General features: G+C 48.8%; 1 protein-coding gene across 8 annotated transcripts in view; it reads left to right on the top strand.

The window, feature by feature from the left end:
- CABIN1 (calcineurin binding protein 1) overlaps positions 1-27,983 on the top strand; it is a 155,702-nt gene that overhangs the window by 47,092 nt on the left and 80,627 nt on the right. For all 8 annotated transcript variants that reach the window (XM_086681950.1, XM_086681957.1, XM_086681956.1 and 5 more), the window contains 8 exons: positions 3,604-3,719; positions 9,181-9,342; positions 10,107-10,313; positions 10,534-10,679; positions 14,221-14,482; positions 20,761-21,021; positions 24,421-24,572; positions 26,282-26,460. In XM_086681950.1, coding sequence (XP_086538076.1) covers positions 3,604-3,719; positions 9,181-9,342; positions 10,107-10,313; positions 10,534-10,679; positions 14,221-14,482; positions 20,761-21,021; positions 24,421-24,572; positions 26,282-26,460 — 1,485 coding nt within the window. The remainder of the gene's footprint in view (positions 1-3,603; positions 3,720-9,180; positions 9,343-10,106; positions 10,314-10,533; positions 10,680-14,220; positions 14,483-20,760; positions 21,022-24,420; positions 24,573-26,281; positions 26,461-27,983) is intronic.

The following is a 27,983-nucleotide window of genomic DNA, read 5'->3' on the forward strand; positions in this document are numbered from 1 at the left end:
TGACATAGCGTAGCCTGTCCCCCACACAGGGTGGGGGACAAAAAAAGAAACACACGAACTCAGTCAGGAAGAAAACTTACACTGAGGAACAAAGGCAGGGACCCTGTAACAATTTGCACAAGAAATAATTTATTAAAAAATCTGAGCTCATAAGCAGAATGAAACAAAAAGGAAAATTGCAAAACTAAGGGAAAACATTATAAACCAAGTCTCACTGTTACAACTAACAAACCAGACAGCAAGGAGCAGAATGAGCATGGCTAGAACTGAAACCAATGGATGCAGGTCAGAGCTAACAGCATTAGCGAGAAGAGGATGGATATGGGAAACAGGTTGTCCAGTGTGAGGATAGGTAGTGCTCCTAAAGGAAAGACCCCAGCAGTGAAATAGGATAAGCAGTCAACCCACTGTCAAATATGGGAACATTTCTCTGTAAAAAAAAAATTGAGCTTGCAGATTCATTGTTCAGCATGTACCATGAAAAATTGGTAACGCCACAAGATATATCCTACTTGAAGAATAAAGATTTTTTAGGGGTGCCTAGGTGGCTCCGTCGGTTGAGTGTCCAACTCTTGATTTCTGCTGAGGTCATGATCCCAGGGTCATGGGATTGAGCCCCACACTGGGCTCCATGCTGGGCATGGAGCCTGCTTAACATTCTCTTTCTCCCTCTGCCCCTCCCCTGCTCCTGTGCAAGCACATGCTCGCTCACTTGCTCTTTCTCTCAAAAATAAATAAATAAATAAATAAATAAATAAATAAATAAATAAATAAATAAGTATTTTTTAGATTTCTAAATTGAAAAAATGATTTATCTTCACAGGTAAAACATGAGACTCATTTCAGATTTCTCCCTAGCTGCATTCAGAGCAGTTGAGGTGATGTCTAAAAGTCTACATGGTTCTCAAGGAACGATGGTACGATCTAGGACATCTAGCCAAGTTGTTTGTAATTAATAGTGGGAACAGACATTTATAAATCAGGATTCCAGCTCCTGTGGGTGCTTTTAAAGATGTCACTGGAGGATGAAGTCAGTAAACCAACATGAGTCAGAATGAAATTCGTCAGGAGTGGAAAAGCCACAGGCAAGGATTTGAGATGAGCACCAAATCCATTTAAACTTGGAATTGGGAGAAAGCAGTTATGCTAATTATGGTTGCAGAACAGAGTGTCAATGTTGCAAACCTGAAGCGCTACAAATAATATGCACAACAAAATTGGGAGATGAGGAGAAAGGAGGAAGTGTTACAAGGCTATCTCCCATCTTGTATAATAGAATCACTTGATGCTGTTGAAAATGGAAACTAAAAGATCCATAAAAAATTAGCATAGTTTCCTCATGATTTTCTGAGTTATGTTTTTTATTAAAAAATTTTTTTAAGTCTATTTATTTATTTTGAGAGAGAAAGAGAAAGTGGGGGAGGGGCAGAGACTGGGAGATAGAATCCCAAGCAGCCTCCGCATGGAGCCTGATATGGGACTTGAACTCACCAACCAGCATGAGATCATGACTTGAGCAGAAACCAAGAGTTGAATGTTTAACTGACTGAGCCACCCAGGCGCCTCTATTTTTAAAAATTATTGGGGCGCCTGGGTGGCGCAGTCGGTTAAGCGTCCGACTTCAGCCAGGTCACGATCTCGCGGTCCGTGAGTTCGAGCCCCGCGTCAGGCTCTGGGCTGATGGCTCGGAGCCTGGAGCCTGTTTCAGATTCTGTGTCTCCCTCTCTCTCTGCCCCTCCCCCGTTCATGCTCTGTCTCTCTCTGTCCCAAAAATAAATAAAAAACGTTGAAAAAAAAAATTTTAAAAAGAAAAAAAATTATTTATTTATATATTTATTTTAGAGAGCACACAAGCTGGGGAGAGGAGCAGGGGGCAAAGGGGTGGTGCGGAGAGCAGGGTGGGGCTGGGTGGGAGAGAATATCTTAAGCAGGCTCCACGCTGAGCCTGACACAGGGCTCCATCTCATGACCATGGGATCATGACCCCAGCTGAAATCAAGAGTTGGACACTCAACTGACTGAGCCACTCAGGTGCCCCTTTTTATTTTTAAATCCATGCCTTTCATACCTTTTTGACAGGGACTGGCCAATAGTAAAAAGTATGACATACATTTCATGAAAGAATTCTTATTCTACTGGGTGTGAGATGCACTGGTATTTTCTGTTTTGTGTTCTATCCTTAATCCTCTTTAAAAATGCTAGTTACAGGGGCGCCTGGGTGGCGCAGTCGGTTAAGCGTCCGACTTCAACCAGGTCACGATCTCACGGTCCGTGAGTTCGAGCCCCGCGTCGGGCTCTGGGCTGATGGCTCAGAGCCTGGAGCCTGTTTCCGATTCTGTGTCTCCCTCTCTCTCTGCCCCTCGCCCGTTCATGCTCTGTCTCTCTCTGTCCCAAAAATAAATAAACTTTGAAAAAAAAAAATTTAAAAAAAAAAAAAATAAAATAAAAATGCTAGTTACAAGCCCACTAGTGGGTTATAGTCCAGAGTTGCAGAAGCACTGAAGGATCTTTAAGGAGCTAGTAATCATTCTAGTGGTGAACCTACACTTAACTGAAAGGTAGTCATTCTTTTTTTTCATCTGTAATATTCCAAAAGACCTTAGAATAAGAATCTTGAAGTTAAGAAATGGTATATATAGTATGGGTTTCATTATTTTTATTTTTTTAAATTTTTTTTACTGTTTACTTTTTATTTTTGAGACAGAGACAGAACATGAACAGGGAGGGGCAGAGAGAGAGAGGAGACACAGAATCTGAAACGGGCTCCAGGCTCTGAGCTGTCAGAACAGAGCCCGATGTGAGGCACAAACCCACGAACTGTGAGATCATGACCTGAGCCGAAGTTGGACGCTTAACTGACTGAGCCACCCAGGCGCCCCGGGTTTCATTATTAAAAGTTATTTCTCTCTTTCAAAATGTTTCCTATATGCCCAGAACGCTGCTTCCAGGGATGTTCACTGAACATCAGCGTGTTTACTTGGAGGTGGATAAGGCATTCCTTATGTCTTCTTGTATGATTTGGATTTCTTTTTAAGTGTATTTATTTATTCTGAGAGAGAGAGTATGTGAGCAGGTCAGGGGCAGAGAGAGAGAGGGAGATAGAGAATCCCAAGGTGGAACCCCACACGAGGCTCTATCTCACGAACCGAGATCATGATCTCAGCTGAAGTCAAGAGTCGGATGCTTGACTGACTGAGCCACTCAGGTGCTCCTGAATGGGTGGCGCAGTTGGTTAAGCGTCCGACTTCAGCCAGGTCACGATCTCGCGGTCCGGGAGTTCGAGCCCCGCATTGGGCTCTGGGCTGATGGCTCGGAGCCTGGAGCCTGTTTCCGATTTTGTGTCTCCCTCTCTCTCTGCCCCTCCCCCGTTCATGCTCTGTCTCTCTCTGTCCCCAAAATAAATAAACGTTGAAAAGTATGTATTGCTTTTGTAAAGCCAATCAAGTCATTAACTTACTTAAGAAGACAAAAAGATAAAAAATGAAAGAAAGAAAAATCTGTGGCCACTTTGGTAAAGACAGAAAAGCCCACAAAGGAGAGACTGAGCTTTGCAAGTCCCACAAGTGTCCCCACGCTAATTCTGTCGGTCTGGTCTTTCCCTAGTGATGGCTGAGACGCCCATGCTCCCATCCTCCCTCATGCTGCTCAACACTGCCCACGAGTATTTGGGGAGAAGGTCCTGGTGCTGCAATTCCGATGGGGCTCTACTGCGATTCTATGTAAGCGTTGCCCTCTTGGCCAGGGCTGGTGGGGCGGGAGGGATGGTTTGGCGTCCTGAGGCTTGCTTGGCCTCCCCCTGTACTGGGGCCCACTGCTCTTCTTTGATTCATATGTGACTACTCAGAGTTGCCAGAAAGTCTGAACTTGGTTCCCTTATGCACCTGAGGTTCACGGCTTCTGGACCTGGCCTTGACCTACAAGTGGATTTAGAACCACTAATCGTGACTGCATCTGTTTTGTGTGTGTCAGGCATAGGGCCAGGCCCTTCATAGTAATTTAGAGGCAATAACTGCATTCACCACCACCTTCCAATGAATCCTGTTTGCCCAGCACCACTCATGAAATGTAGTAGTTGCTGAATCAATAGCTATTTAGTAAATAAGTATTTAGTGACTGCAGATAGCTGTCTCTTACTAGCAGCTGTGATTGACTGGGCTTACTGGGGATAAGCAGCATGATTCCTGTCCCCAAACCTCACTGCTGAGTGTGAGGCGAAGTGGTGCAGACAGGTTACAGAGCATGAGAGGGGCACCTAACCCAGCCTGCAGTGTCTGTTTAAAAAAATTTTTTTTCTTGAATGTCTTTATTTTTGAGAGAGAGAGAGCACAAGCTGGGGAGGGGCAGAGAGAGAGAGAGTGAGGCACGGAATCTGAAGCAGGCTCCAGGCTCTGAGCTGTCAGTGCAGAGTCCGACACGAGGCTCTAACTCACGAACCGCGAAATCATGACCTGAGCCGAAGTCAGACGCTTAACCAACTGAGTCAGCCAGGCTCCCAGCAGTGTCTATTAATAAATGTTTTAGTGGGACATAGCCACAACCATTCATTTACATGTTAACTATGGCTGCTTTGGCAATACAGGGGCAGGGATGAGGAGCTCTGATAGAGTCCGTGTGGTATGTGAAACCTAAAATATTTACTACATAGCCCTTCAGGAGAAGGTTTGCTGACCTCTGCCGTATACCTTTTCAGTGAGCATATCCTCTCTACAAGTGCAGCTCCTGCCTCCCCAGTCCTTGTCTTCCTCCTCTGTCCTGTGCTTTCCCCATGGCTCATACCATCTTCTAGCATGCCATATAATTTATTTATCTGTTATGTTTATTGTGCTTCTCTTCTCCATTAAAATGTAACTTCCCTGAAGGTAGGGATTTTTGTTACTTTTGTTCACTGCTGGATCCCAGTACCTTAGCACAGCATATCTAGCTCATAGTAGGTGTTTAATAAGTAATGGATTGAATGAATGAACGAGACTGAGAATACGTATAGAGCTCATGTGTGTGTAGGGCTTGACAGTTTGCAGAGCACTTGTGCTGAGGAGGTGGAGACTTGGCAGAAGCCCCAGCTGTAGATGCCTGAGTGTCTGCTCTACCCTGTGAGTTCTGAGGGCCTCCCGGGTGCTCACCCTGGGTCAGCGCCACACTTCAGGACCATTTTTGGAAGAATTGTGCCAAGCTTAGACTGTATTGCTGCTCAGGAATTGGCAACTTCCTTTTTCTGCCCTCCCTCTCCCAATGAGAGAGTGTGGGGTCACTGTTCTACTTCCACAGGGTCACCTCTACAAAGCAGTTTCCCTTACGCTGCTTGGGGGAGAGTCAAGAATGAGTCAGCCCCTTTGCAAGCTGGTACCCGACAGAAGTGGTGCTGAGGTGCCTTCTGGGTAGGCAGCAGGGGCGATGATGGGATGACCATACTCTGGATTTTCCTTAGTCTACATCTTTTTTGGCAGAGTATGAATTCTAGCTGCCAGGATCTGCTAAGTGAATCTGAGGGAGTGGACGTGATAGGAGTACCGCCATGTTTCATTTCATAGCTCCTGGTTTTCCTACCTGAGGCCTAGCCTTTACTTTCTTCCAGCTCCTGCAGCAACTTCACTTTTGTGGACTCGGCCTCTGCTTATTGAGTGCTCTCTCTCTCTGCTCAGGTCCTGACCACCTCATGCCCTCTGTTTGTCATACTCTGTCCCGGGGTCTACATGTCTGGCTTGCCCTTTCCTTCCTGCCATGTTGGTCTCAGCTCAGAGGACACCTTCTAAAAGAGGTCTTCCCTGGTCCTGCCACTCTGTCCTCATGACTGCTGAGCAGCCCTGCTATTTGTTTCTGTGTCACGTGCCTCTCTGCTAGCTGGTGTGTTCCTGAGATCAGAGACCTTTTTAGTCTTGCTGCCTGAAGCATCTCTAGGGCCCTGAGCAGTGGCTGACATAGATTACTGTCCAGTTGATGTTTCTTGAATAAATAAATGAACAAACATAAACTTATTCATTCATTGATCTACAAATTGTTGCTGAGCATTCACCATTCTGGGTGCTGTGGGCGTTACAAAGGTGAATACTTTATTGCTGGCTCTTCTCATTGCCCCAGGTTAGTGGTCTTCAGATAAAGGATTGTGTCTTGGGAGTGCTTTGTGACTGACATGGGGAGATCTTTTGTGTGGATTTTTTTTTCTTGGATGGAGTGGAAGTATTCTCTGAGGGAGAAATCCTCTTGGATCTCATCTTTTCTTGAGTTAGTATTTCTTTTCATATGTTATATTCAGGTTGCTGAATTCTTATCCATTCATTCACACTCAACTCAAATGGCCCCTTTTCTATAGAGCCTTTACTAACTTCCAGACTGTCCCTGTTACACTATGTCCTGGTACTACCACCCAGATTGTGTACACATTAACTATCTGCTGTATTTGCTTCAATCCTGTCTTCTAATAGAAATAAAAAGTTACAGGAAGGATAGTATACTCTTCCTCACCGTCCTTCCCTCACCCCCATAAACCATAAAGGAAAGGACTAATAAATCTGACATTAAAATTTTAAAATTCTGTAAAACAAACACTATACACAAAGTTCCACATAAAATAGCATAGTGATAGAACTACACACACACACACAGACACACGTGTGTGTGAAACTGGTGAAACATACATATCAGACAAAAGACTGCAATTCAGGGTATTTAAAAAACTCCACAAATCCATAGAAAAAGAAAAACGTCCAAGAGAAAAATGAGGAAATTATATGAACAGATCACTAGAGAGGAAACCTTAAAGGCCAATAAACATGAAAAGACACTCAACCTCACTAACAACCATAAATTCTTTATTAAAAAGGAATTAAAAGCAATGGAATACCATTTTGTCCTTTCAGACAGGCATCAGCATTTGTCTGTGGTACCTAGGGCTGATGGGGCTGTGTAGGAATTTCCATCCTGCCATCAGAAGTATAAAATTAGTGGGGCGCTTGGGTGTTTCAGTTGGTTCAGTGTCAGACTTCGGCTCAGGTCATGGTCTTGCAGTTCATGAGTTCGGGCCCCACATCAGGCTCTGTGCTGACGTCTCAGAGCCTGGAGCCTTCTTCAGATGGTGTGTCTCCCTCTCTCTCTGCCCCTCCCCTGCTCATGCTTTGTCTCTGTCAAAAAAATAAACATTAAAAAAAATTTTTTTTAAGTATACAATTAATTAGTTCAACTGTTTTGGCAAACAGTTTGAAAATACAGTTTTGAAAGTTGCAAATGTGCAAACACTGTGACCTGGTAATTCCTTTTATAGGAATCCACACTAAAGAAAAAGAAACTTTCACATGCATATAAAGAATAGCATGTTGGTGGATGTTAACCATAATTCTGTTTATAACACATATACAAAAAAGGATAAACACCCTTAATGCTATCATTAGAAAAGGTAAAAAAAAAAAAAAAATATGGTAACAAATATTTACAGACAAAGTGATGTAATGTCTAAGATTTGTTTCCAAATGATGTGGGGTGGATTGGGGACAGTTGGGTGAGGGACTGGCTATGCACAGACTTAGTAATCAGTGCTTATTAGTAATCAGTGCTTAGTAATCAGACTTATTAATCAGTGCTCCATATGTGGGCTCACTATACTATCATTTCTAGTTTAATATATGTTTGGAATTTTCCATACTAAAAAGTTTGAAATTTTGATATCCCCGTACAATAAGATTCATTTCAGTTCACTGAGCTATATTCACATTGATACAAATAAGTCTGGTCCATTCATTCATTTTAATTAGTTTAACTGCTTAGAGCAGTGCAAATGAATGAACCAGATTTATTTGTATCAATGTGAATATAGCTCAGTGAAATGAATAAGAGCAACGTGCTAAGGGTTATGTATTACATGATATTTTATATGTAAAGTTTAAAAACCCATGCAACTATATAGTGTGTAGCGCAATATAAAAATACAGAAATAAACATACACACATCTGTATCATTTCTTTGGATTTACTTTGTGCTTTTTCTAACTTATTGCGGTGAAAGCTTATTTCAGTGTTCACTCTTTTTTTTTTTTCACATCTTGCTATCATTAAGGTATTAATGTTTCTAAATTAAGTGCAGAAGCATTGGGAAAAGCCATGGGGTTAACATCAGGTTTAAGGTCATTCAGTGACATCTTCCTAGCATTAAGATGTGTTTACAAACTTACATATAAAAGCTTATGTGAAAAGACATTTGGTGAATTGTTTGAATGACCCGGTGTATAAAGTGCCCTTCAAGTAACTTCTTCCTTTTATATAAGATATAAGATATAAGATATAAGTTTATGTGTGAAGCCTATGGGAAAAGCCATGTGCTTATCAACCTGAAACTACACTGTGTTTAGATGGCCACTCAGTGGCAGTGTTCACTCTTTTTTGTACAAGTGCTGAAGGTTATAAGTTTTCCCCAAGTACATTTTTAGCTGCATGCCATGTTTTGACCTGTGGTATTTGCTACCTTTACGTACTGATTTCTCATTTTACTGACTTATGTTCTGAGGATGTGGTGTGTATTATATTTTGTCTTTAGTATTTGTTGAGATGTGCTTTTTGTCTAGTTTTGGAAAAAAGCTCATGGATGCTTGAAAAGAATGTGTATCTGGTAACAGTTGGGCATAACAATAGCCATTGAATCTAATCTTCATAGATGCATCACTTATTGACTGTGTTGTTTACATCCTCTGGAATCCTTATTGATGTTTTGTCTGAGAGAGACTCCCTCAGTCCTAATGGGATTTACCATTTGCATTATAACCACCTGTTTAATTTACTGCCCCTCCATCTGAGCTTCTTAAAAGCAGAGACTGTGTCACATTGTGCCTAACATAACGAGGTGCTTGGTAAATATTCGGGGAGCAAATGAATGGCCAAATAAGTGGGTAGAGAACTTACCGGAGGGCATATAATATCTCCTAGCAGCTGGTAGATACTGACTGGATGCGCTAGAAGGAAGGCAGTTTGGCAAGCACGCCCTTCTGGTCACTTGTCAGATCTGGGCCTAGAATGGCTCCTGTGGGGGTAACAGGCCTTTTTAGGAAACAGGCCCAAGAGACACGGCCTCCTCAGGTTAACAGACTTGATAGCGTGGTGGTCTCCCTGGGGTCCCACTGTGCCAGGGAAGCTGGCACTGTGCCAGGGAAGCTGGAGAACTGGCGCCTTCTCCTCAGGCGTCTCTTCCTGCCTACCACAGGTACGCGTTCTCCAGAAGGAACTTGCTGCATCCACCTCTGAAGACACGCACCCCTACAAGGAGGAGTTGGAGACCGCCTTGGAACAGTGCTTCTACTGCCTGTACAGCTTCCCTAGCAAGAAGAGCAAGGCCAGGTACCTGGAGGAGCACTCAGCCCAGCAGGTGAGGGTGTCCCCGCCCCTGCCCAGGGGAGTGGGGCTCAGAGAAGCAGGGGCATGAGCACTCCTGGAGGACATCAGACACACACCTCTTGTGGTTAGTTGCACCAGGAGAATGAGAGCATGGTCAGATGTAGTCTGATCATAGGAAAAGGGTTTTCCTTGCAAAAACGAGCTTCGTAAATGTTGACCAATCATTCAAAAGTGCAGCATGGCAATTTTCAAAGGATTTCCTTTTCCAGTCGGATAATATGAATAATTCCTTAGAGGTTTTCATTTGTTTTTGTTGTTTGGGTTTCAAGCAGTCATGGCTTGTCAGTACTGTCATTTATTCTTACCAATTCCATTCCCTGAATATAAGCTCCTTGGGCAGGGCCCCCACTGTGGTCCCATGTAGAATGCAGACCCACCCTGGTCCAGAGCAAGCAGTGGGGCAGCTGAGGCTTAAGGAGAGGGTCAGTGGCCTGGCCACAGTGCCCACTCGTGATTGAACCTACCCTCTGGCTCAGCCATGTGGACTCAACAGAGTGTGGCCCTCAGTTTCCAACATTTGTCTTTGTAAAGGCCGGGCTTATGCCAGTTCATTTTTCTGCTCTTCAGACATTTGGGTTTGGGAATTAGAGTGAGTATGCAGATTTTTAAAAGTATATGGGACTTTTTCTACACTCTAACATATTGTAACCTTGTCTGCATTATTTCCATGGAAGAACCTTTCCCTTTCTGCTTTACCCTGACTGTACTATGATCTGCTTTCTGTCTTTTCTCAAGGTGGACCTTATATGGGAGGACGCTCTGTTTATGTTTGAGTATTTTAAGCCCAAGACCCTTCCTGAATTTGACAGCTACAAGACCAGCACTGTGTCTGCTGACTTGGCCAACCTTCTGAAGAGGATCGCCACCATTGTGCCCCGCACAGAAAGGCCGGCCCTGAACCTGGACAAAGTCTCTGCCTACATTGAGGGCACCTCGGCCGAGGTAGGAACTGAGCATGGTGGAGCTGTGTCCCATCATTTTTCCCTCCGGCACTGCTGCTTCTGCACCTTGTCTGCTTTCCTTGCTCTATACCAGAAGTCAGGTCCATGAGAAGCCTAGTGTCTGTCCTGTGCTAATGTGAATGGTCCTGGGTTTGCAGCGTTACTGGTCACATCTGAGACCCTGACTCCATCTCCCCTTATCCTGCTCCCTCACCTGCCAGGTGCCCTGCCTTCCAGAAGGGGCCGACCCCTCCCCTCCGGTGGTGAATGAGCTCTACTACCTCCTGGCTGATTACCATTTCAAAAACAAGGAGCAGTCTAAGGCTATCAAGTTCTACATGCATGACATCTGCATCTGCCCCAACAGGTCAGTGACCTGGGCATACGGCCAAGCAGGGAGGGTTGGGGTGACCCCAGCTCAGCAAACCCTTTCCTGGGCCAGGTTGGGGTTTCCCTGCCATAGCAAAGAGATTAGGGGAAAAGGAATGAGAAAGTATGGTTAGCACTCTGCAGTTATTAGGAAAGGCAAGACACAGGTTCTTCATAAAAAGAGGAGCAGTGGAGAAGGCTTCCTTCCAGAAGATACCTGGGATGAGCACTGGCCTCAGAGAAGGTATGAGGTTTCCATCTGGATCCAGGCCAGCAGGGCAACGGGGTGCCATCTGGTTCCATCCTCCTGGTTGAGTGCTGCCTCCTTTCCTGGCTCCTGGCCCTGGGAAGTGGGCTGATGTGTACTATGTGTCTTTAGCTAATGGTTGTTACCTTATTTTGGGGAAAGGGGAAGGTAATAGAAATACTTAAGCTAGGAGTTCTCTTTCCTTGCTCTGATGCAAGTGTTGGCAGTAGCAATTGTCATGACAGTAAAAGTAGGAGAGCCTATTGTATGTGAGGCTCATGCTTTCTTCCTGCTGAGCCCGGGTGGCTTTTTCTTAAATTGTAATGGTTGGCCTGTTCATCCTGAAAGGGCTCTGCTAAGCTCATCAAGTCTGATTCATTTGATTGAGAGGGAACATTTTCTCATGGCCTCCACACCTAGGAGGTAAGCCTTGGGTCGAGATAAGCTTTGTATCTGAAGGTCCAGAGTAGTGTCTGTAGGTAAAGTACTCAGGGGCCAGGCCGCAGAGGCTGCCCATCCTCAGGGGAAAATGCAGAGCTCCATCTTGTCAGGACCCACCTGGCCCGGGGGAGAGGGGCTGGGATCTGAGTAGAGAAACCATTTTACACAACTTCTGTAGCTTGTGGGAAAGGTTCTCCCAGCCCCCTTGTTGCTCAGCGTATGATTTCCTTCAGGCAGGGAGCCATGTATTGGTGGCCCTGGATGTCCTCTCTGGGGTCACTGTGGACCAGTTTGGTAGGGGAGATCCATGCTCAGGCTGGCTGAGTGCTCCTGCTCTAGGCAGTGAGGAGTCACCTCCTTTGCACTGCTGCCTCCATGTCTGAAAAGTGAGGGTGATAAGACCAGCCTGCCTGTGGAGAGGTGAGAGCCTGGCGTGACACCTCTCACCCAGCAGCCCTTTGGGTTACAAGACAAGGTTCGTGACAGCTCATTTGGGTCTCCTTCCAACTTGTACATGCACCGGTTCAGAGGGTGTCAATCTGTCAGGCTTGGCCTGCTGGCAGCCGTGCCGTAGAGGTGGGGTGCCCTGTGAGGACTGGCCCCAGGGCCAGGAGGAACTTGGTGGCCTAGTCCTGACCCTCCTTCATTCTGGCCCTCACGAGCAGGTGTCAGGGAAGACTTGGGCTCAGTGTCATCTTCTGTGCTGGCTAAGATGGAAGTTTGGATGCTGGCCTTTTCTTTACATTTTCAGAGCCTGCTAGACACAGGTGAAGCCCATGGCAGACAGCTGGGTGTGTGGTGGTGTGTCCCGGCCACAGTGTTTGTTGGTGGTCCCTGCAGGAAGAGCAAGTCTGCGAGAATGCTGGCGACAGCTTTTCTTGACCCATCCACCGTTCCATCTGCTCTTGCTCAGCTGGGATTGGGCCACCTTGGCCAGGGGTTTCATAGAGTGGCATTCTCTGGGGCAAGATGGGAATAGGTCCCAATACAGCTCATCCCTCTGCCAAACAACTCTGAGCCCAGTGCTGGGAGCAGGCCTGCCCTACGTGAGTATCAGCCCAGCGCACAGGCTCTGGATGCTTCTTCCTCCTGAGTTCGTGGCATCGCTGGCCCTTGGGCTCCCTGCTGTCCTTGTGGGTCAGCACTCCCCGAGTGTGGGTTGTGTGCTGCTCTGCTAGAATCAAGAACCCGTGTCAGGACTTGGTTTTTGGTGACACACAGAGAAGCATTTTTTATTTTTGTGATGAGGTGTCTGTGTTCTTGGTCACTTCTATTTGTGGTTAGTGGTTTCCATTTTGGTACTCATGCAGGTATATGGGCACACACCGTGATTTGGTCCCTTCCCTCAAGGCAAGGGCAAAGGGGGTTGCCGAAGGCATTCTGGGAGGAATTAAGAGGGGAAACCCTCAGTGTGGAAGGATCTGGCCCTGGTGGTAAGTCCCTGACAGGGTTCCCCACCATCTGGAGGGGAGCTTGACACCTACCCCTATGCTTCCGCCCCCAGGGTGACTTGAGCAGAGCCCCGGATCCCAGGCCCTGAGGAGGAAAGGGTACACCCAGGGCCTCCACACAGGGGCTGGAGGCTTCATTTTTGCTATCCCCCATCATCACTTAAGGCTTCAGGCCTCTTTACTGCTCCTTTGCTCATACTTTTTCATCTTTGGGTGCCTGGAGTACGGCAGAAGCACGTATGAGCTTCGCAGGTCTGCTCTGCCCTTACCACACCTGGAGGACTGTCAAAAATAGTCCAGAAAGCTAATTGGCCAGTTTTTTTTTTTTTTTTAATTTTTCAACGTTTATTTATTTTTGGGACAGAGAGAGACAGAGCATGAACAGGGGAGGGGCAGAGAGAGAGAGGGAGACACAGAATCGGAAACAGGCTCCAGGCTCTGAGCCATCAGCCCAGAGCCCGACGCGGGGCTCGAACTCACGGACCGTGAGATCGTGACCTGGCTGAAGTCGGACGCTTAACCGACTGCGCCACCCAGGCGCCCCATCCAGTTTTAAAGTTAGTACAGCAGTAGGTCAAGAATTGTCAGCCTGTGGAAGGTAGCATCTGTTATGTGATTGCTGTCTATTCTGTTGTCTGTACTTGCACTCAGGAAATTCCACTCTCCCAAGTGCCCAGAAGTTGTCTTGGCCTTCGTCGTCATCACAGCCTTTTACATTTTCCCCACCACTTTCTTTCAGGTGATCTCAGAACTGTAGGCTCTCAGCCATCCTGTGGTCCCCTTGCTCTCCATATTGCTTCTGGGAACTGAGGTGGACAGGGCAGGATGTGGTCAAGGTCCCAGAGGAAGGACCATGTAGCAACTACATGGCAGTGTTTTCAGGGTCTTGGCTGCTCCTTGCTTTTGGTCAGTGAGTGTGTTGATGGCAGGTGCTACCAGTGCGGGGTTAGGTGAGGTGGCAGCTGGATGAGAGCCTCCCTGTCACCTTGGATGGGCCATGCCTTGTAAAGCACCCCTTTTCCTTTCCATCAGAGACATTCTTTGGGTAACCCCTCTAAGCAGGGAAGCAAAGGGGAGCAGAGTCCAAGAGCTCACCATGTTAGCATAATTTGGGCTCGAGTCCATGGGGATTCTCTTAGAGCACTTACTGAGTACCTGCGGGATGCTGAATGACCTAAAATACATGTCTTGTGGTGTCCCAGCAGCTCAGCTTTCTTGATATGGGTTTTCTTAGCCATATTTCATAGCTTAGAAACATGGAGTCCATGAGTGGTGGAGCTGGGCTCTGGGTCATGGCCTGGGACCACTCCCCTGGGGCCTGGGTGCCTTGCCCAGGCTACCATGTCTGCAGTGCTGTAAGGGCAGCTGTGTGTTTACTGGTGCTTTTGTCATGACTGCAGGTTTGATTCCTGGGCAGGCATGGCCCTGGCCCGGGCCAGTCGCATTCAGGACAAACTGAACTCCAATGAGCTGAAGAGTGATGGTCCCATCTGGAAGCACGCCACACCTGTCCTGAACTGTTTCCGGCGGGCCCTGGAGATCGACAGCTCCAACCTGTCCCTGTGGATCGAGTATGGCACCATGTCCTATGCCTTGCACTCCTTTGCCTCGCGCCAGCTGAAGCAGTGGAGAGCTGAGCTGCCCCCTGAGCTCGTACAGCAGGTGAGGAGGGGCTCTGCAGAAGGGCTGCCATCCCACCCAAGTGCCCTCAGGTGGCCAAGTTCTGTCCTGTCTGTTTTTTGCACTTGTCCTCACAACCATGCTGGGAGCTCATGGATGATCCTTCTCGTGAAACTGAAGCCATACTGTGGTCAGTGACAGCTTAGTCCCTGGTCTTTAGACACCCAGTCTGGCATTGGTGAATTCAAGGCCAAGTTCTTATGATCTGGCTGGTCAGCCATCAGTTTTCCAGCAGTTGAGAGGCAGGGAAGGGGTGTTGGCCACCAGAAGTAGCTGTCTATTTCCGGTTCCCTTCATGTTTTATTTTACTTCATTTTATTTATTCTTTAAGTAGGCTTCATGCCCAGTGTGGAGCCCCGTGTGGGGTCCTGAGATCAAGACCTGAGCTGAGTTCGAGTCAGACCTTAACTGACTGAGCTACCAACGCGCCCCTTCCTTGTTCCCTTCAAAGGAACTTCTTGGGAATTTTGAAGTCCATCTTGGTAGGGGACTCCCCTAGTGCAGGTTGCTGGGTGTCTGGCCTGTGGGCCTTGGCTCCTTGAATTGGAAATGAAGGAGCCACATGACATTTTTGAGGCTGGTGTGGCAGTAAGATGACAATCCAGAAGGGTTTCCTAGGAGAGCAGAGTGCGGAAGGGGCCTGTTTCTTCTAGTGATCAAATGTGGTCAAAACCCAAATGAGATGATGACCTTCTTCATGCTGCCATTGGGTTGTTGAGGGAACCCAGTGAGAGAAGGTTTTCAACTGAGGCTTTCAGCTACAGCTGTGCCACTGCTGTCCTCTGATAGCCTCTGTGTCCTCGAGAGTGGACCTCTGATGTCATACCCAGCCCCCCATTCCGACACCTGCCACTCTTCAGTGGCAGGCTCCCAGAATGCTTGGCCTCACAGTGACCCTGGCCTCCTAGCATTGTGCTAAGTAGGGGAAGTCCTAGCCTTGTACTGCAAAGAGGTAACAGCTCTTTGTTGCTTTTACTGATTTTATATGAAAGTGAGGTGTCCTTGGTGTTAAAAATTCAATTGGTATGGAAAAGCATAAATGAAGGGTGCCTGGGTGGCTCAATTGGTTGAGCATCCGACTTCAGCTCAGGTCATGATCTCATAGTTTGTGAGTTCAAGCCCTGCATTGGGCTGTCTGCTGTCAGCTCAGAGCCTGCTTCGGATCCTCTGTCCCCCTCTCTCTCTGTCCCTCCCCTGGTTATTCTCTCTCTCCCTCTCTCTCTCAAAATAAATAAGTAAACTTAAAAAGCATAAATGAGAATGTAATAATGACATAAATGTCACCCCTTTTGTATGTGGGTGACATCCCTACCCAACAGCACAGAGAAGAAGGGGAGGGGCTGCTGTCAGCACTAGCAAAGGGTCACAATGTGAATCCACTTACGGTGGGGCTCAGTTACCCTGGTAAAGGTGTGATTGGGACTTTATCTTAGTAATTAAATAATAATGAAAATAACTCCTAAGTCTTATGTTACTAGGGCTTTGGTGATCACAAGGATGTATTAATTCTTCAAACGAACCAAGAATGATTGAGTTTGGTTGGTTTGAGGGGAGCTTAATTTTCTAATAGTTTATGATAGCACGCTATGACGCTCCTTCACCTTGGCAGCCTAAATTTCGACAGCTACTTTTGCAGAAATACTTGAGAGCTATTTCCCTCTCCCAGGATTCTCTGACATCTTTGTGCCTTAGAAGTGTGTGTTGCGGTCTCTTCCTTGACCAGCAGTCCTCCCTTTGGGCAGTTGTCATCCATGTTAATTGTGCCTGGTGCTCATGTGCAAAGGCTTTGCCCACATTACTTTCATCAGCTTCATGAAATCCCGCATCTTTTGCAAAGTCCCACCTCTTTTGCAGAATTTGCAGTTTAACTTTGCAATAGGTGTGCATTATACCATCAGACTTGATGTGAAAATCAGCAAGAGACAGACTACAAAACTAATGAAGTGAGCTGGCAGGGATGGACCTTAGTGAAAATGCTGGGTGGATGTGCTATAAGAGCACAGGCTCATCTGAATGTTCCCCTGCTGTGATGACTGTTGTCACCCTGTGTCGACAGCCATGGGGGCCTCGGATTTCTCACACAAAGTCCTGCTGGACATCGGTGTGCTGTGCGATACACTTTGGGAAAGCCTTAAAAAGGCTACCCTTCTGTTTCCACACATTTCCCAGTCTCTGCACAGCACCCACACTTGACGAGGGTAAGCTGGAAGCACCATCTGGGGCTACTGTTTAGGAATGCCAGTGACCTCACCTTCTTCCCATGAGCTCTGGGTGTCACTGCCCCCTGAGCCCAGGACAGTTGTCTCAGGGTTCCAGACTCTGGGCACCTTGGCCCTAAGGTTTTTCCCTCTCTTTCTCTGCTCAAGTAGGTCAGCAAGGACAGTAGCTTCCACACCTGACTGGGCATCAGAACCTCTTTCAGGAGGGTTGGAGGGGGTGGGGAGCTGTTAAAAGGCTGCATCAGGGACTCATAGTCAAAAGCTGCACTTTAACAGGGTCCCTGGGTGGTTTACATGCAGCATCCAGGGGATAGGCCTGGCACCAGTGGCAGAGGACACAGGTGGAGGGAAGGGCAGCGTGGCCATGAGGGACCCTGCTAACCAGCTGACCAGAGACAGGTGTCGGGTTCTGTGACTGGGCCAAACCCTGGAAGAAAACGGGGGAGAGAAGAGCAGCATGACCCTTGTTTAACACTTATAGAAACCCCTCTTCAATTATACGAAGAAACACCTTCTTTAAAACAATTGGGAACAGTAAAGACAAAGCTAAAACCTTTTTGTCCCACCCCCTCATTTCACTCCTGCTTCAGAGCAACCTACAGTTTATCTTTCCAGACTTAAAAAAAAAAAAAAATACGGTTATTTATGTATACATGTACTCCTAGAAAGAATGCCATGATTTATCTGTTCTTTCCTCTAGCCTAAATGCTGTCATGCTGTGTATGGCATCGAGCTTCCTTTTCACTCAGCACCATGTGAGCTCTTCCCATGCCATGCAGCCCTATTTCTTGGTGACTGCCCTGCGCAAGGGCCCCTCCCTCCCTTCTGTTATTACTGCAGTGGCCGCAGGGCTGAGCAGGCTGGGAAATGGATCCTGGCAGTACAAGGAGCACCGACTATTATCCTCTACTGGGACTCACTGGGGTGGGTGGAGCACGGACCTTGAGATTCTGTCTCTAATCCTCCATCAGTGATGCCCAGTGGGATTTAGCAGAATAGAGGTTTTCCAGGAAGTAAATATGAGGAGAAGTCAGAATTCCTTTTCTGCCATTGGCACTTGAGGGTTTCATTTGTAGAACTCCCCTAGAGGAGGGAACTTGTGGCTCCCCTAGGAAGGGGAAGGGCAGAGAGTGGGCGACAGACAGGAGACACAGGTTGACTCCCTGCACACCTCTTTCCTTTGCTTGTTCTTTCTCCTGCATAGCTCACAAACTCTGTGGTTGAACTCCATTCGGATCCAGTCGAAGCCATTGGCCCAGGTATCGCAGGGCCTGAAACTGGGCTGCCAGGCCATCTTCCCAGAATGTAAGGTGGTGGCAGGAGAGATGGAAATCCACTAGGCATGCAGGTGTCTCAGCAGACAGGGAAGGAAGGAGGTTTTGCATTGTTGTCCAGGGTGAACACTGCCTCGCAGCGCTGCCCTATGCCTCCTGTTTTTTTTCCATCGCTGGCAAGGCAGTTTCCTACTATGAAGTATGTCATGGGGACACAGTCCCTTCCTTGGTTGCTAGAGCTATGTTTGGGTTTCTTGTGTCTGATCAGATGAGCTGTAGGGCATGTGTTAATAGCTATATAAGCTGCTGTGTTCTTCAGCTTCTGCCTGCAAACTTGCCAAAGGTGTCTGTTTTAGGAAAACCAATGCTTTCCCTTATTGTCCATTCTCAGGCAAGGGCAGTGGCTTTGGAGCCAGAACCTTCTGTGTGTCCTGAGGGAGGAACTTGATGTTTCTGCTGTGGTTTTGGTTGTAATTGGGCTGACCATTCCTCGTGTATGGCAGTATCGTATGAACTGATATCTCCTTAGTCCCTCTTATGGGCTGGCCCTGGGCCAGAGACCCTGGCCATGGGGTGAATGAGGTGCCACAGCAGAGGGTGCACGTCTCGCTCTTGGATGGAGAGGAGGTGTGAGGATGTCTGGCAGAGCTCTGGAACATGCTGGATCCTCAGTGGCCATCCCTCCTGTTCTGTCTGAAATGTTCTGACTGGCACAGCTACAAAAGACAGGAACTCTGGTAGCATGTGCTTTATGTGGGGTAGGGAGGGTGTTGGCCTCTTGGTGGGGATCTATGTGGTGCTAGGTGTCAATTTAGATGGGGCTCTTCACAGTTGCCCTTCCTGTCTCAGTAGGTGGCTGTATGACCTTCAGTGGCAGAGCTGGGTGGGCAGAAGGCTAGTGACTTGGTTAAGGCCACGTAGTTACAGGGCAGTCATAACAAGACTCCACTGAAGTGTTTGCCTTATACTTAGATCTGCTACAGAATCTAATTTTGGAGGGGTATGATGGAGCCACTTGGCTTGTGCTGTGTTCTGGTCCTACACTGTGGTTCTTTCTATCATATCTCACTCATTGATGGTCTCTTTTCTTTTTCATTTTATTTATTTATTTTTAGAGAGAAAGGGTGCTAGCATGGGAGAGAGGCAGAGGGAGAGAGAGAGAGAGAGAGAGAATGAATCTTAAGCAGACTCCATGCTCAGTGTGGAGCCCTATGCGGGGCTTGATCTCATGACCTGGGATCATGGCCTGAGCCGAAATCAAGAGTCAGATGCTCAACTGACTGAGCCACCCAGGTGCCCCCCCGTTGATGGTCTCATGATTCTTTTCTTTTTTCTTTCTTTTCTTTTTTTTTTTTTTAAGCTTATTTATTTATTTTGAGAGAGACAGAGCAAGCTGGGGAAGGGCAGAGAGAGAGAGGAGGAGAAAAGAGTCCCAAGCAGGCTCCACGCTGTCAACACAAAGCCTTATATGGGGCTCAAACTCATGAACTGTGAGATCGTGACCTGAGCCAAAACCAAGAGTTGAACACTTAACCAACTGAGGCACCCAGGCATCCCTAGGTGGTAATTTTCTTTCCCAGGAAGTGTTTTGCAGACCACTGGGGTAGCACCAGGCTGCTTTGTGTTGGCCCCAGGGCTATTGCTGCAGTGGGACATGGGTACTGCTCTCACAGGCTGCAGGCAGAGCCTGGTGCCTGCAGCCTCTCCCTGGTCCGGGGCCTCTCTGGTCCCCGAGATGAGACTAGAAGAGGTCGCAGCCTCCCTGCCTCTGAGCGAGAGCCATGGAGATGAGGGCCTAGAGAGCTGCGGTGCTGGGAACAGCTGCCCCTGTGGCCCCACACAGTCAGGGTTTCTTCCAGCTCCTAGCCCAGGAGTTCTGGGATGAAGGGATGCACATACTTGATGGCTGACATCTCACGTCAGTGACACCTAGGTGCTGGCCCATAGCCCTAATACAGGGACTAGAAAAAATTGGAAAGCATCTTAGAGGTTGATCTTCTGTCCTAGCTGTTTCCACCTTTTGGTGTGTGAGAGGGTGGCTGGAGGCACAGCTCCAAGGCAGTGGGTCTTGGGTGGGGCTTAGGAATCTACCCTTTTGTAAGGTCCTTCCGGAAGGGTGCAGAGGACAGGGTGGGAAGTCCCATGGTACCCCAGGGGTGCACATCCTCTTCAGTGCTGTGTTGCTAGGTGTTGGGGGTGTACATCGTGTCTAGCTCTACTTGCCCACCCTAGTGAGCAGGTGAGAAAAGTGCTCACCGCGTGTAGGTGAGGGGGCTCATCTCAGAACACTGGCACTGGCTCTCGGTGTTCTCGGCCGCTGTTGGCCTGGCTTTCCTGGCAGCCCCAGCCTGATGCTGTCTCCCCTTCCCAGGCACAGGCCCTCACTGCAACCACAGTGAGGGTTGTAGTTGGGACCTTGAGAAGGGGGTCAGTAGGTACTTCATAATCTCCTAAACTGTGTCCTTCAGGGTGGGCTGGGGGGAAATAAAAGAAAGGACACTGGAGTTGACATGAGGTGACCTGGTTTCAGTCCAGCTCTGTGCCTTACTTGATGTGTACTTTGGTGTGGGGGGCAGGGGGCGTCCCTAGGCCTCTCCGCACTGTCCTCAGCTATGAAATGGTGATAACACTTCTGTGTCTCAGGGTCGTTGACAGGATGATAAATTTCGCAAGGAAGGCAGCAGGGCTTCCCTATGGGATAAGGCATGATCTTGTGCAGGTTCAGACCGTGGGCTAAGCCCAGCCTCATCTCGTGGTCTCATTCCAGATGGAGGGCCGGCGCGACAGCATGCTGGAGACAGCCAGGCACTGTTTCACGTCGGCGGCCCGCTGTGAGGGCGACGGTGATGAGGAAGAGTGGCTCATCCACTACATGCTGGGCAAGGTCGCCGAGAAGCAGCAGCAGCCTCCCGCTGTTTACCTGCTGCACTACAGACAGGCTGGCCACTACTTGCACGAAGAGGCTGCCCGCTACCCCAAGAAGATCCACTACCACAACCCACCTGAGTTGGCCATGGAGGCCCTGGAGGTGACACTGTGCTGGCCGAGGGCAGGGAAGCAGGGCAGGGGTGGGCCAGTCTCTCTGTCTCCCTGGGGATGGGGCATGAGGTCCCAGTGACTCCCATGCAACCCGCTGGAAACTTCTCTGCGTTCAGCAGCTTTGTGTGCAATTAAATTAAAGCGGCCTTTCCTCTCTCTTTTAAGGAGTGCTTACTATCCTTTCTGGGAGAGGAGTGTCTTATTTGTATCTCCCAGAAGAAAATCATCTTTCTTCCTTAGCACATGTAGGTTCCAAGAACCTGACTCAGTGATGACATCAGTGCAGCACAGCATCTCCCAGTGCCCAGGGCATCCACACTGCAGGGTGGCAGGAGAAGGCTAGGTGCCCTTGTCCCTGGCGAGGCCATAGGGTATGCCCAGAGCACCCAGCTTGGCAGGACAGGGCCAAGGGAGTAGCCTGTTTTCTTGACCCCAGACTTGGGTCTTGCGCTGCTCCTCAAGAGAAGAGCAGTTGTTTACAGCTCAGATTTGCTTTTACGATATCTGAAACACACAACTCCACACTCTCCCCGATGCTCAGGGCAGTCCTGTGAGGCAGGCTGGGAGGCTGCAGCCAGCACATTTTGTAGGGAGGAAACTAAGCACACGGGTGAGGATCCAGATATACTTGGTCTGGCCCAGGACTTGCTGCTTCCAGAGCACTTTAGCTTTGCCCTTTCTGAGGCTGCGTGCCCAGTGCCTGCCAGTCCCATGTGCCCAGGAAGCTTCTTGGAGTTTGGGGTAGAATCTGCTTGTTTATTATGCCTTGTCTGCCTTTATGTACTTTTTTTCTGATTATAAAATTAACACACATTCATGGTTAAAATATATATAAGAATCAAACGTTCGGAAGTGTTTAAATTAAAAAAAAATTTTTTTAATATTTATTTTTTTAGAGAGAGAGAGAGAGAGAGAGCTGGGGAGGGGCAGAGAAAGAGAGAGAGAGAGAGAGAGAGAGAGACAGAAAATCCAAAGCAGGTTCCACGCCATCAACACAAAGCCCAACATAGGGCTCAAGCTCATGAACCATGATCATGAGATTATGACCTTAGCTGAAGTTGGACACTCAACCAACGGAGCCACCCAGGTGCCTGTCAAACATTCAGGAGTGTTTAAAATAAAAAGCTAAAGTCCCCAGTGATCCTATCCTCTTAACCCAATAATCCCTATTAACAGTCTGGGCATGTATTTATCTTTCTAGATTTTTCCCCTATTGACATGTAGATACGTAGTAACATTTTCATACCGTTTTGCAACTGGCATTTTTTTTTAAGTTTATTTATTTATTTTGAGAGAGAGAGAGAGAGCAGGAGAGTGAGAGTGCATAGGGGAAGGGCAGAGCGAGAGAGGGGGAGAGAGAGAATCCCAAGCAGGCCCCGCACTGTCAGTGTGGAGCCCAATGCAGGGTGCACTTCTCTTCCACTTCTTCCTCAACAGGGTACAGGCAGGGCCTGCTCTTGCATGCATATCAGGGAGCACTTACGGGGGATTTTCAAGGGTCATTTAGTGTTGCATCCACAGTGTCCTGTGGCCCTGAAAGGTTATACTGATCAATTAGCATGTCTGTTTTCCCTCAACCATGTTAGTATTCTCTTTCCAATATTTGCTTGTGTGAACAAGCAGAAAAGTCTCATTTTTAAAAATTTGCCTTTGAAAAATGATGCCTGCTGAGTGGTTGACAGCAGCTTTTCAGGGACCATCTTCATAGGGTTCATGATAAAGTGTAGTTCACTTTCGTACTGAGCACGTCTTCAGCAGCTTCCTGGTTGCCGTCATTCCCAGCCCCAAGCCCCACGTCCTTCCCACTACAGCTCTTTCATGCTTTCCACTCGGGCTGAGAAGGCTGAGACCTAGAGGACTAGTGTGACTTGCCCTAAGTTATTCAGCAGCAGAAGAGAAGGGCGGTTGGGGCCAGATCCCCTGCACCCAGGGCCCTCGTGCAGCACCCAACCCGTGTGCAGGAGGTATCCCAGCCCTCAGGAAAACGACAACTGTGTTTTTCTTCCACGGTGTTTCTTTGACTTTTGGCTTCTGCTGCTGCCTGATAGAACCAATGAGCAGGCAGGATGGTGTGCCCGTGGGGTCCAGGGACTTAACAGGTAAGGAACTGAGGCCCAGAACACCATGCCGGCTCTCAGGAGAACAGGCATTCAGCTGCAACCTGTGGATATCTTACTTTAAAAGTGACATTTCTCTTAAGACTTTAACCCTGCCTTGGTGAAAACTCACCTCTGCTGTTGAACCCGGATTCAAAATACTGAACCTGCCACTTGGTTAAACTTTGCCAATTGAATACTTTGTGCTCTTCCGGCAGGGCCACCTGGGCATGTGTGTGTGCCCAGAGGTTTTCTGTGCCTAAAAATGGAGTTGCTCGGGTTAATTACTTGGGGCCACAGGCGGGCTAGCGGTGGAGGGGCTCTGGGTGTGGGCCCCTCTGTCCAGGATGCCCTCTTGAGAATGCTGCCTGGGCCATACCCCCTGGCAATCTCACCTGCATGGTCCTTGGCAGCCTCTCTTGAGAACCACCTCTGCGTGAGAGAGGCTGGTTAATCAGGGCCTGCAGCCACAGGGTTTCCCAGCCTTCGTAACACTCCTTGTGCCACCTGTGGGAGTCTGTGCCACAGGCGGGAGCGCACACTGCACCCACAGGTGGATGCGAAAGTCAGGCCAAGTGACCTGTAGAGGTGTCTGTGTCTGATGTGGCATTTACTTGGGAGCAGTAGAGGGCAGGGCGGACCAGAGTTTAATGTGGCCCTGGCCTTTCCTGGTTGTGGGGATTTGGGCATCTTACCTCAGACATTTGTAAGTGGAGGATTGTGGTGAGAACTTAAGGAAGTGAAGAAAAGCACAGGGCCCTGAATGATGCGGCGTTCCTTCTTCCCCTCACCCTGTACCTCCTGGGCAAGCTTCTCTAGGCCTACAGCACCCAGCTTGCCCAGGTGCAGGCACACAGACAGAAATCAACTGTTCTGCGCCTCAGAAATCAACTGTTCTCACTCAGGAGTCTGGAGTGTGGTGGGAGACAGGCGTGGAGGCTCACTTTGTATGGGCGCCAGGAGAGGGGCACACAGTGGGTGGCAGGGGCTGTGGTGGGAGGAGATGCCCACTGAGCAGAGGTGAGGGTTGTTATTCTCATTATCTTACCATCACTTGCCTGCATCACTGGCTAAACATTTAAGTTAGAATACTGAGAGTTTGTGTCCATTTTAACTGTCAGAGCTTGCTTTGAATGAGTTATGGGTTGGCTGGTTTAAAAGCGAATGAAAAAAGGCAGTGTGTGGTGGCCTGTCTCCTTGGTCAGTGGCCCTTTTCCAGTGTGGCTGATTGGCCTGTGGAACGGACCTAAGCAACTGGGAAGGCTGCTCACACCCAAGTATGATTCTCCTAGGTGTACTTCCGGCTCCACGCTTCCATCTTGAAGCTCCTGGGGAAGCCCGACTCTGGGGTCAGTGCAGAGGTCCTGGTCAACTTCATGAAGGAGGCTGCAGAAGGACCCTTTGCCAGGGGCGAGGAGAAGAACACGCCCAAAGCTTCAGAGAAGTGAGTAGCACCTCTTCACCTAGCAGCTTATCCCATGTGTACCCTGATGGCTCATTTACAGCAAGGTGGCATTAGGGGGGTTACTGCTGAGTAAACCAGAGCTCACTGAGTCTCTGGAACTCATCTGGAGACTCCTGGTTGCTGGACTAAGGTATTTCTGTTGAATCTGAGAAAGAGAGGCTGAGTGTGCAATCCCATGTCACCTCACGCTGGGGCCATGCCCGGGGCCACCCCATCCTCATGGGCAGGCCCTAAGGAGAAGCCAGCTCCTCCCCATCACCACTGGGGCACAGCTCTGTCCTATGCAGAACACTGTAGGAAAGCAGTTTTCATGTTGCAGACTCTTACTCCTGGGTCCTTTTCCAGGGCCTATACCAAGAGTGGGGGCCTTGTGAGGACCTGTCTGCTGCCTGTTCTCCCAAGAAACAGGAAAGGGCATCAGAGGCATGGACTCTTCCTGTAGTTCCAGAGAGCATGAGGATGCTAGGGCCCTGGTATGGTCCCCTCACTGGGTGGAGAGGACCCTTGGGCCTTCCCTTGATTGTGGCCCAGACTTCTTTTACCCTGGTGTCTACATCTCCGAGCTTCAGCTCAGCTTGCCTCATCTCTGTGCCCCTCCCTGCCTGGCTGGGCACTGTGCAGGGCTCAGCCAAGTGCCAGAGAGACCTGTGCCCAGGCTCTGACCTTGAGGCCCATTGTCTTATAGGAGAGATGGGCATGCATGTGACGGGTCACCCAGGTGGATACAGTGTGCCCTAGAAATTATAGATGTGCATTTTTTAGTCGCAAAGGGCCCCCAAGGTACAATGATGTTCTCTTTTATTGATCATAACTCTTTTCAAAAATTTTTTTAATTATACAAATAATACATGGATATATTCTAGTTATGGAAAATTTTGGCAATATATGAACATATAGGCTAAAATTTGACAAATCTCCTTTCCTCCCCAGAATTAACCATTATTCATGTATTTTCTCAAACAATTAGCTGTGCATTTATATACACTTACATTTACATGTACAATTGTAGGGTTTCTTTTATTTTATAAAAACAAACTACTGAAGGTGTTATTCTCGAGTTTACGTTCCCCTGAGAAAGGGACTGGGACCAAAACCATAGAGATGGTACCCCATTCACTCCATTCTTTCTAGTGGCTACCCATAGTCTCTGCTACATGTTATTCCATAGCATGGGTGTATCATGTTTTCTATAGCTATTTCGATGGAACATTTCAGGTGTTTCTGACTTTTTTGTTCAACAGTAGATATCCTCGTACACATGAGAGCTTGCAGTAAATCCAGGTGTTTTCTCTGTCTGCATCTTACCGAGAATTAAATCTACCAAGCCTCAGGCATCACATGGAAGGGTGCTGACTTGGTGTGGAAGGGTGTGGGGTGGGTGCTTCCGAGGAAGGGCTTGTCAGCTCCCCTGTAGTCTCCCTGGGGCCTGAGATGGCTGGGCGGTGGCCTTTCGGGGCTGGAGCCCAAGGGGATGCCATGGGGGCAGTTTCTTCAGGAGCTGAAGAGACACCAGCCAGAGGAGCAGGTCACCTGAAGTGTGTGGGAGCAGTGGGCCCTAGGAAGGGCAGAGGAGGCCCGTGAAGATGGTGTGGGGTTCAGCAGTCAGGAAGGATTGTCTCAGACCAGCACACGTCCCATTCCAGTGGGATGTGGAGATTCTGACCTGCACCCCAACCATCTTCCCACAGAGAGAAGGCCTGCCTGGTGGATGAGGACTCCCACTCTTCAGCTGGGACACTGCCGGGCCCCGGAGCCTCCCTCCCCTCCTCCTCTGGCCCAGGTCTGACATCCCCACCTTACACAGCTACTCCGATTGACCACGATTACGTCAAATGTAAAAAACCCCACCAGCAGGCGACGCCGGACGGTACAGTCCCTGTTCTCCCTACTGCCAGCCCAGGGCGGCACGCCAATCAAGGGGGAGGGTGCTTCGGGTGATGATTCGCTTTGTTTTGGTGAGGGGGGGTGCTGGGTCTGGGGTGACACGGGCAATGTTGCGGCTGTTCATTAACCTCATGGCCTCACGGTGATTCTGTGCTTCCAAAACATGCTCAGGGTCGCCACCTGCCAGCTGGCCCACCTGGGGGCTGGTAAGGGGCAGGGAAGGCTAAGGTATCTCACAGCTATGAGCCTGCATCTTCCCACCTCAGGAATGGGGATGTGGCAGGAAAGACCGTGGACTAGCTGTTGGGGTCTGCAGGCTGCTTGGAGTGGCCTCCGTGCAATCAGTCCAGTGGCACTGGCATTGTGCCTGCCTTATTACAGCACATCCTCTGATAGCCGTGGGAGGACTGTGACTGGTGCTGAGTCTGTCACCCCTGGGAGTGCAGACGGGGTGGTGGAGTCCGCTGGGACCGCGTACGAGGCCATCCCACACGGGATATGGCAGGTGGCGACCCTTGAACCACATTTCTTACTAACATTAGGAGGCTCGCATGCTGACCTCGTAGCTTGATTTTTTCATGTTCTCCTCACCTTTACAGTGATAAGCTGTTATAAAGTATTTGCTGGAATGAACCAAATTGGTGGATTGAGAGGGCGTTAAGGTGGAGCCCTGGGGAAGCAATGACAATGCCAACAGACAAGCAGGCCCTCGCTCACACGCCGCTGATCGCGTCAGGCTGTGGGGAAGCGGGCCTTGCCCTACCTTCCCCCGGGCATGGGACACCCCTTGCCCATCGCATGGGTTCCTGGAGTGTAAGATGTTGTGGGTGAGAAGAGCGTGAGAGCAGGTTTAGAGAAGTGCTGAAGGAAGATGGGCAGCGCCCCACCGCCCCCTCTGGGCCAGGATTTGGAGATAGGAGAGGAGAGGAGACTGGCAGTGCCCCCTCCTAGATTCTGCTTGGCCTGTGAGAAGGGTACGGGGAGGGTGTGGAGAGAGAGGTTGCTGATCTGAGCGCATCTGAATGCCTGCTGCTGCGTGGCTCCATCACCTCCCTGTGCTCCAGAGGGCGGATTCAGTCCTGCACATGTCCTGAAGCCAGGTCCCTCCCCATCTTACTTAACTCGGGTTCAACAGGAAAACTACCCTGTTCCCAACCTTTTACTCTTGAAAATATTGAGAAAACACACTGGATATCAATCCTTGCTCTGCAAATTAGTTTCTGCCAGGTACTCCTGTGAAGATTTAGCATCATGCCAGCTTTTGTGAGAGAGGAACGCCTCTCATTGCTGTCCACAGGCCTGTGGCCGGCACCTCTCCCAGCATTGCAGGTTCGAGCTGAGCTTGGCTAGCAGGAACTGTGCTTGGCCCTATGAGTGCACAGAGCTGCAGGTAGCTCCCCTGGTGTGGGCACACCCCAGAAGCAAAGGGGAAAGGAGGCAGAAAGGGACCATGATGCTGCCTGGCACCGCTGCCCAGCTGTCCCATGTTGGTGCGCACATGTGCAC

Source organism: Puma concolor, chromosome D3, assembly GCF_028749965.1.
Source record: "Puma concolor isolate L17-30 chromosome D3, mPumCon1.1.hap2, whole genome shotgun sequence".
NCBI classification, from domain to species: domain Eukaryota; kingdom Metazoa; phylum Chordata; class Mammalia; order Carnivora; family Felidae; genus Puma; species Puma concolor.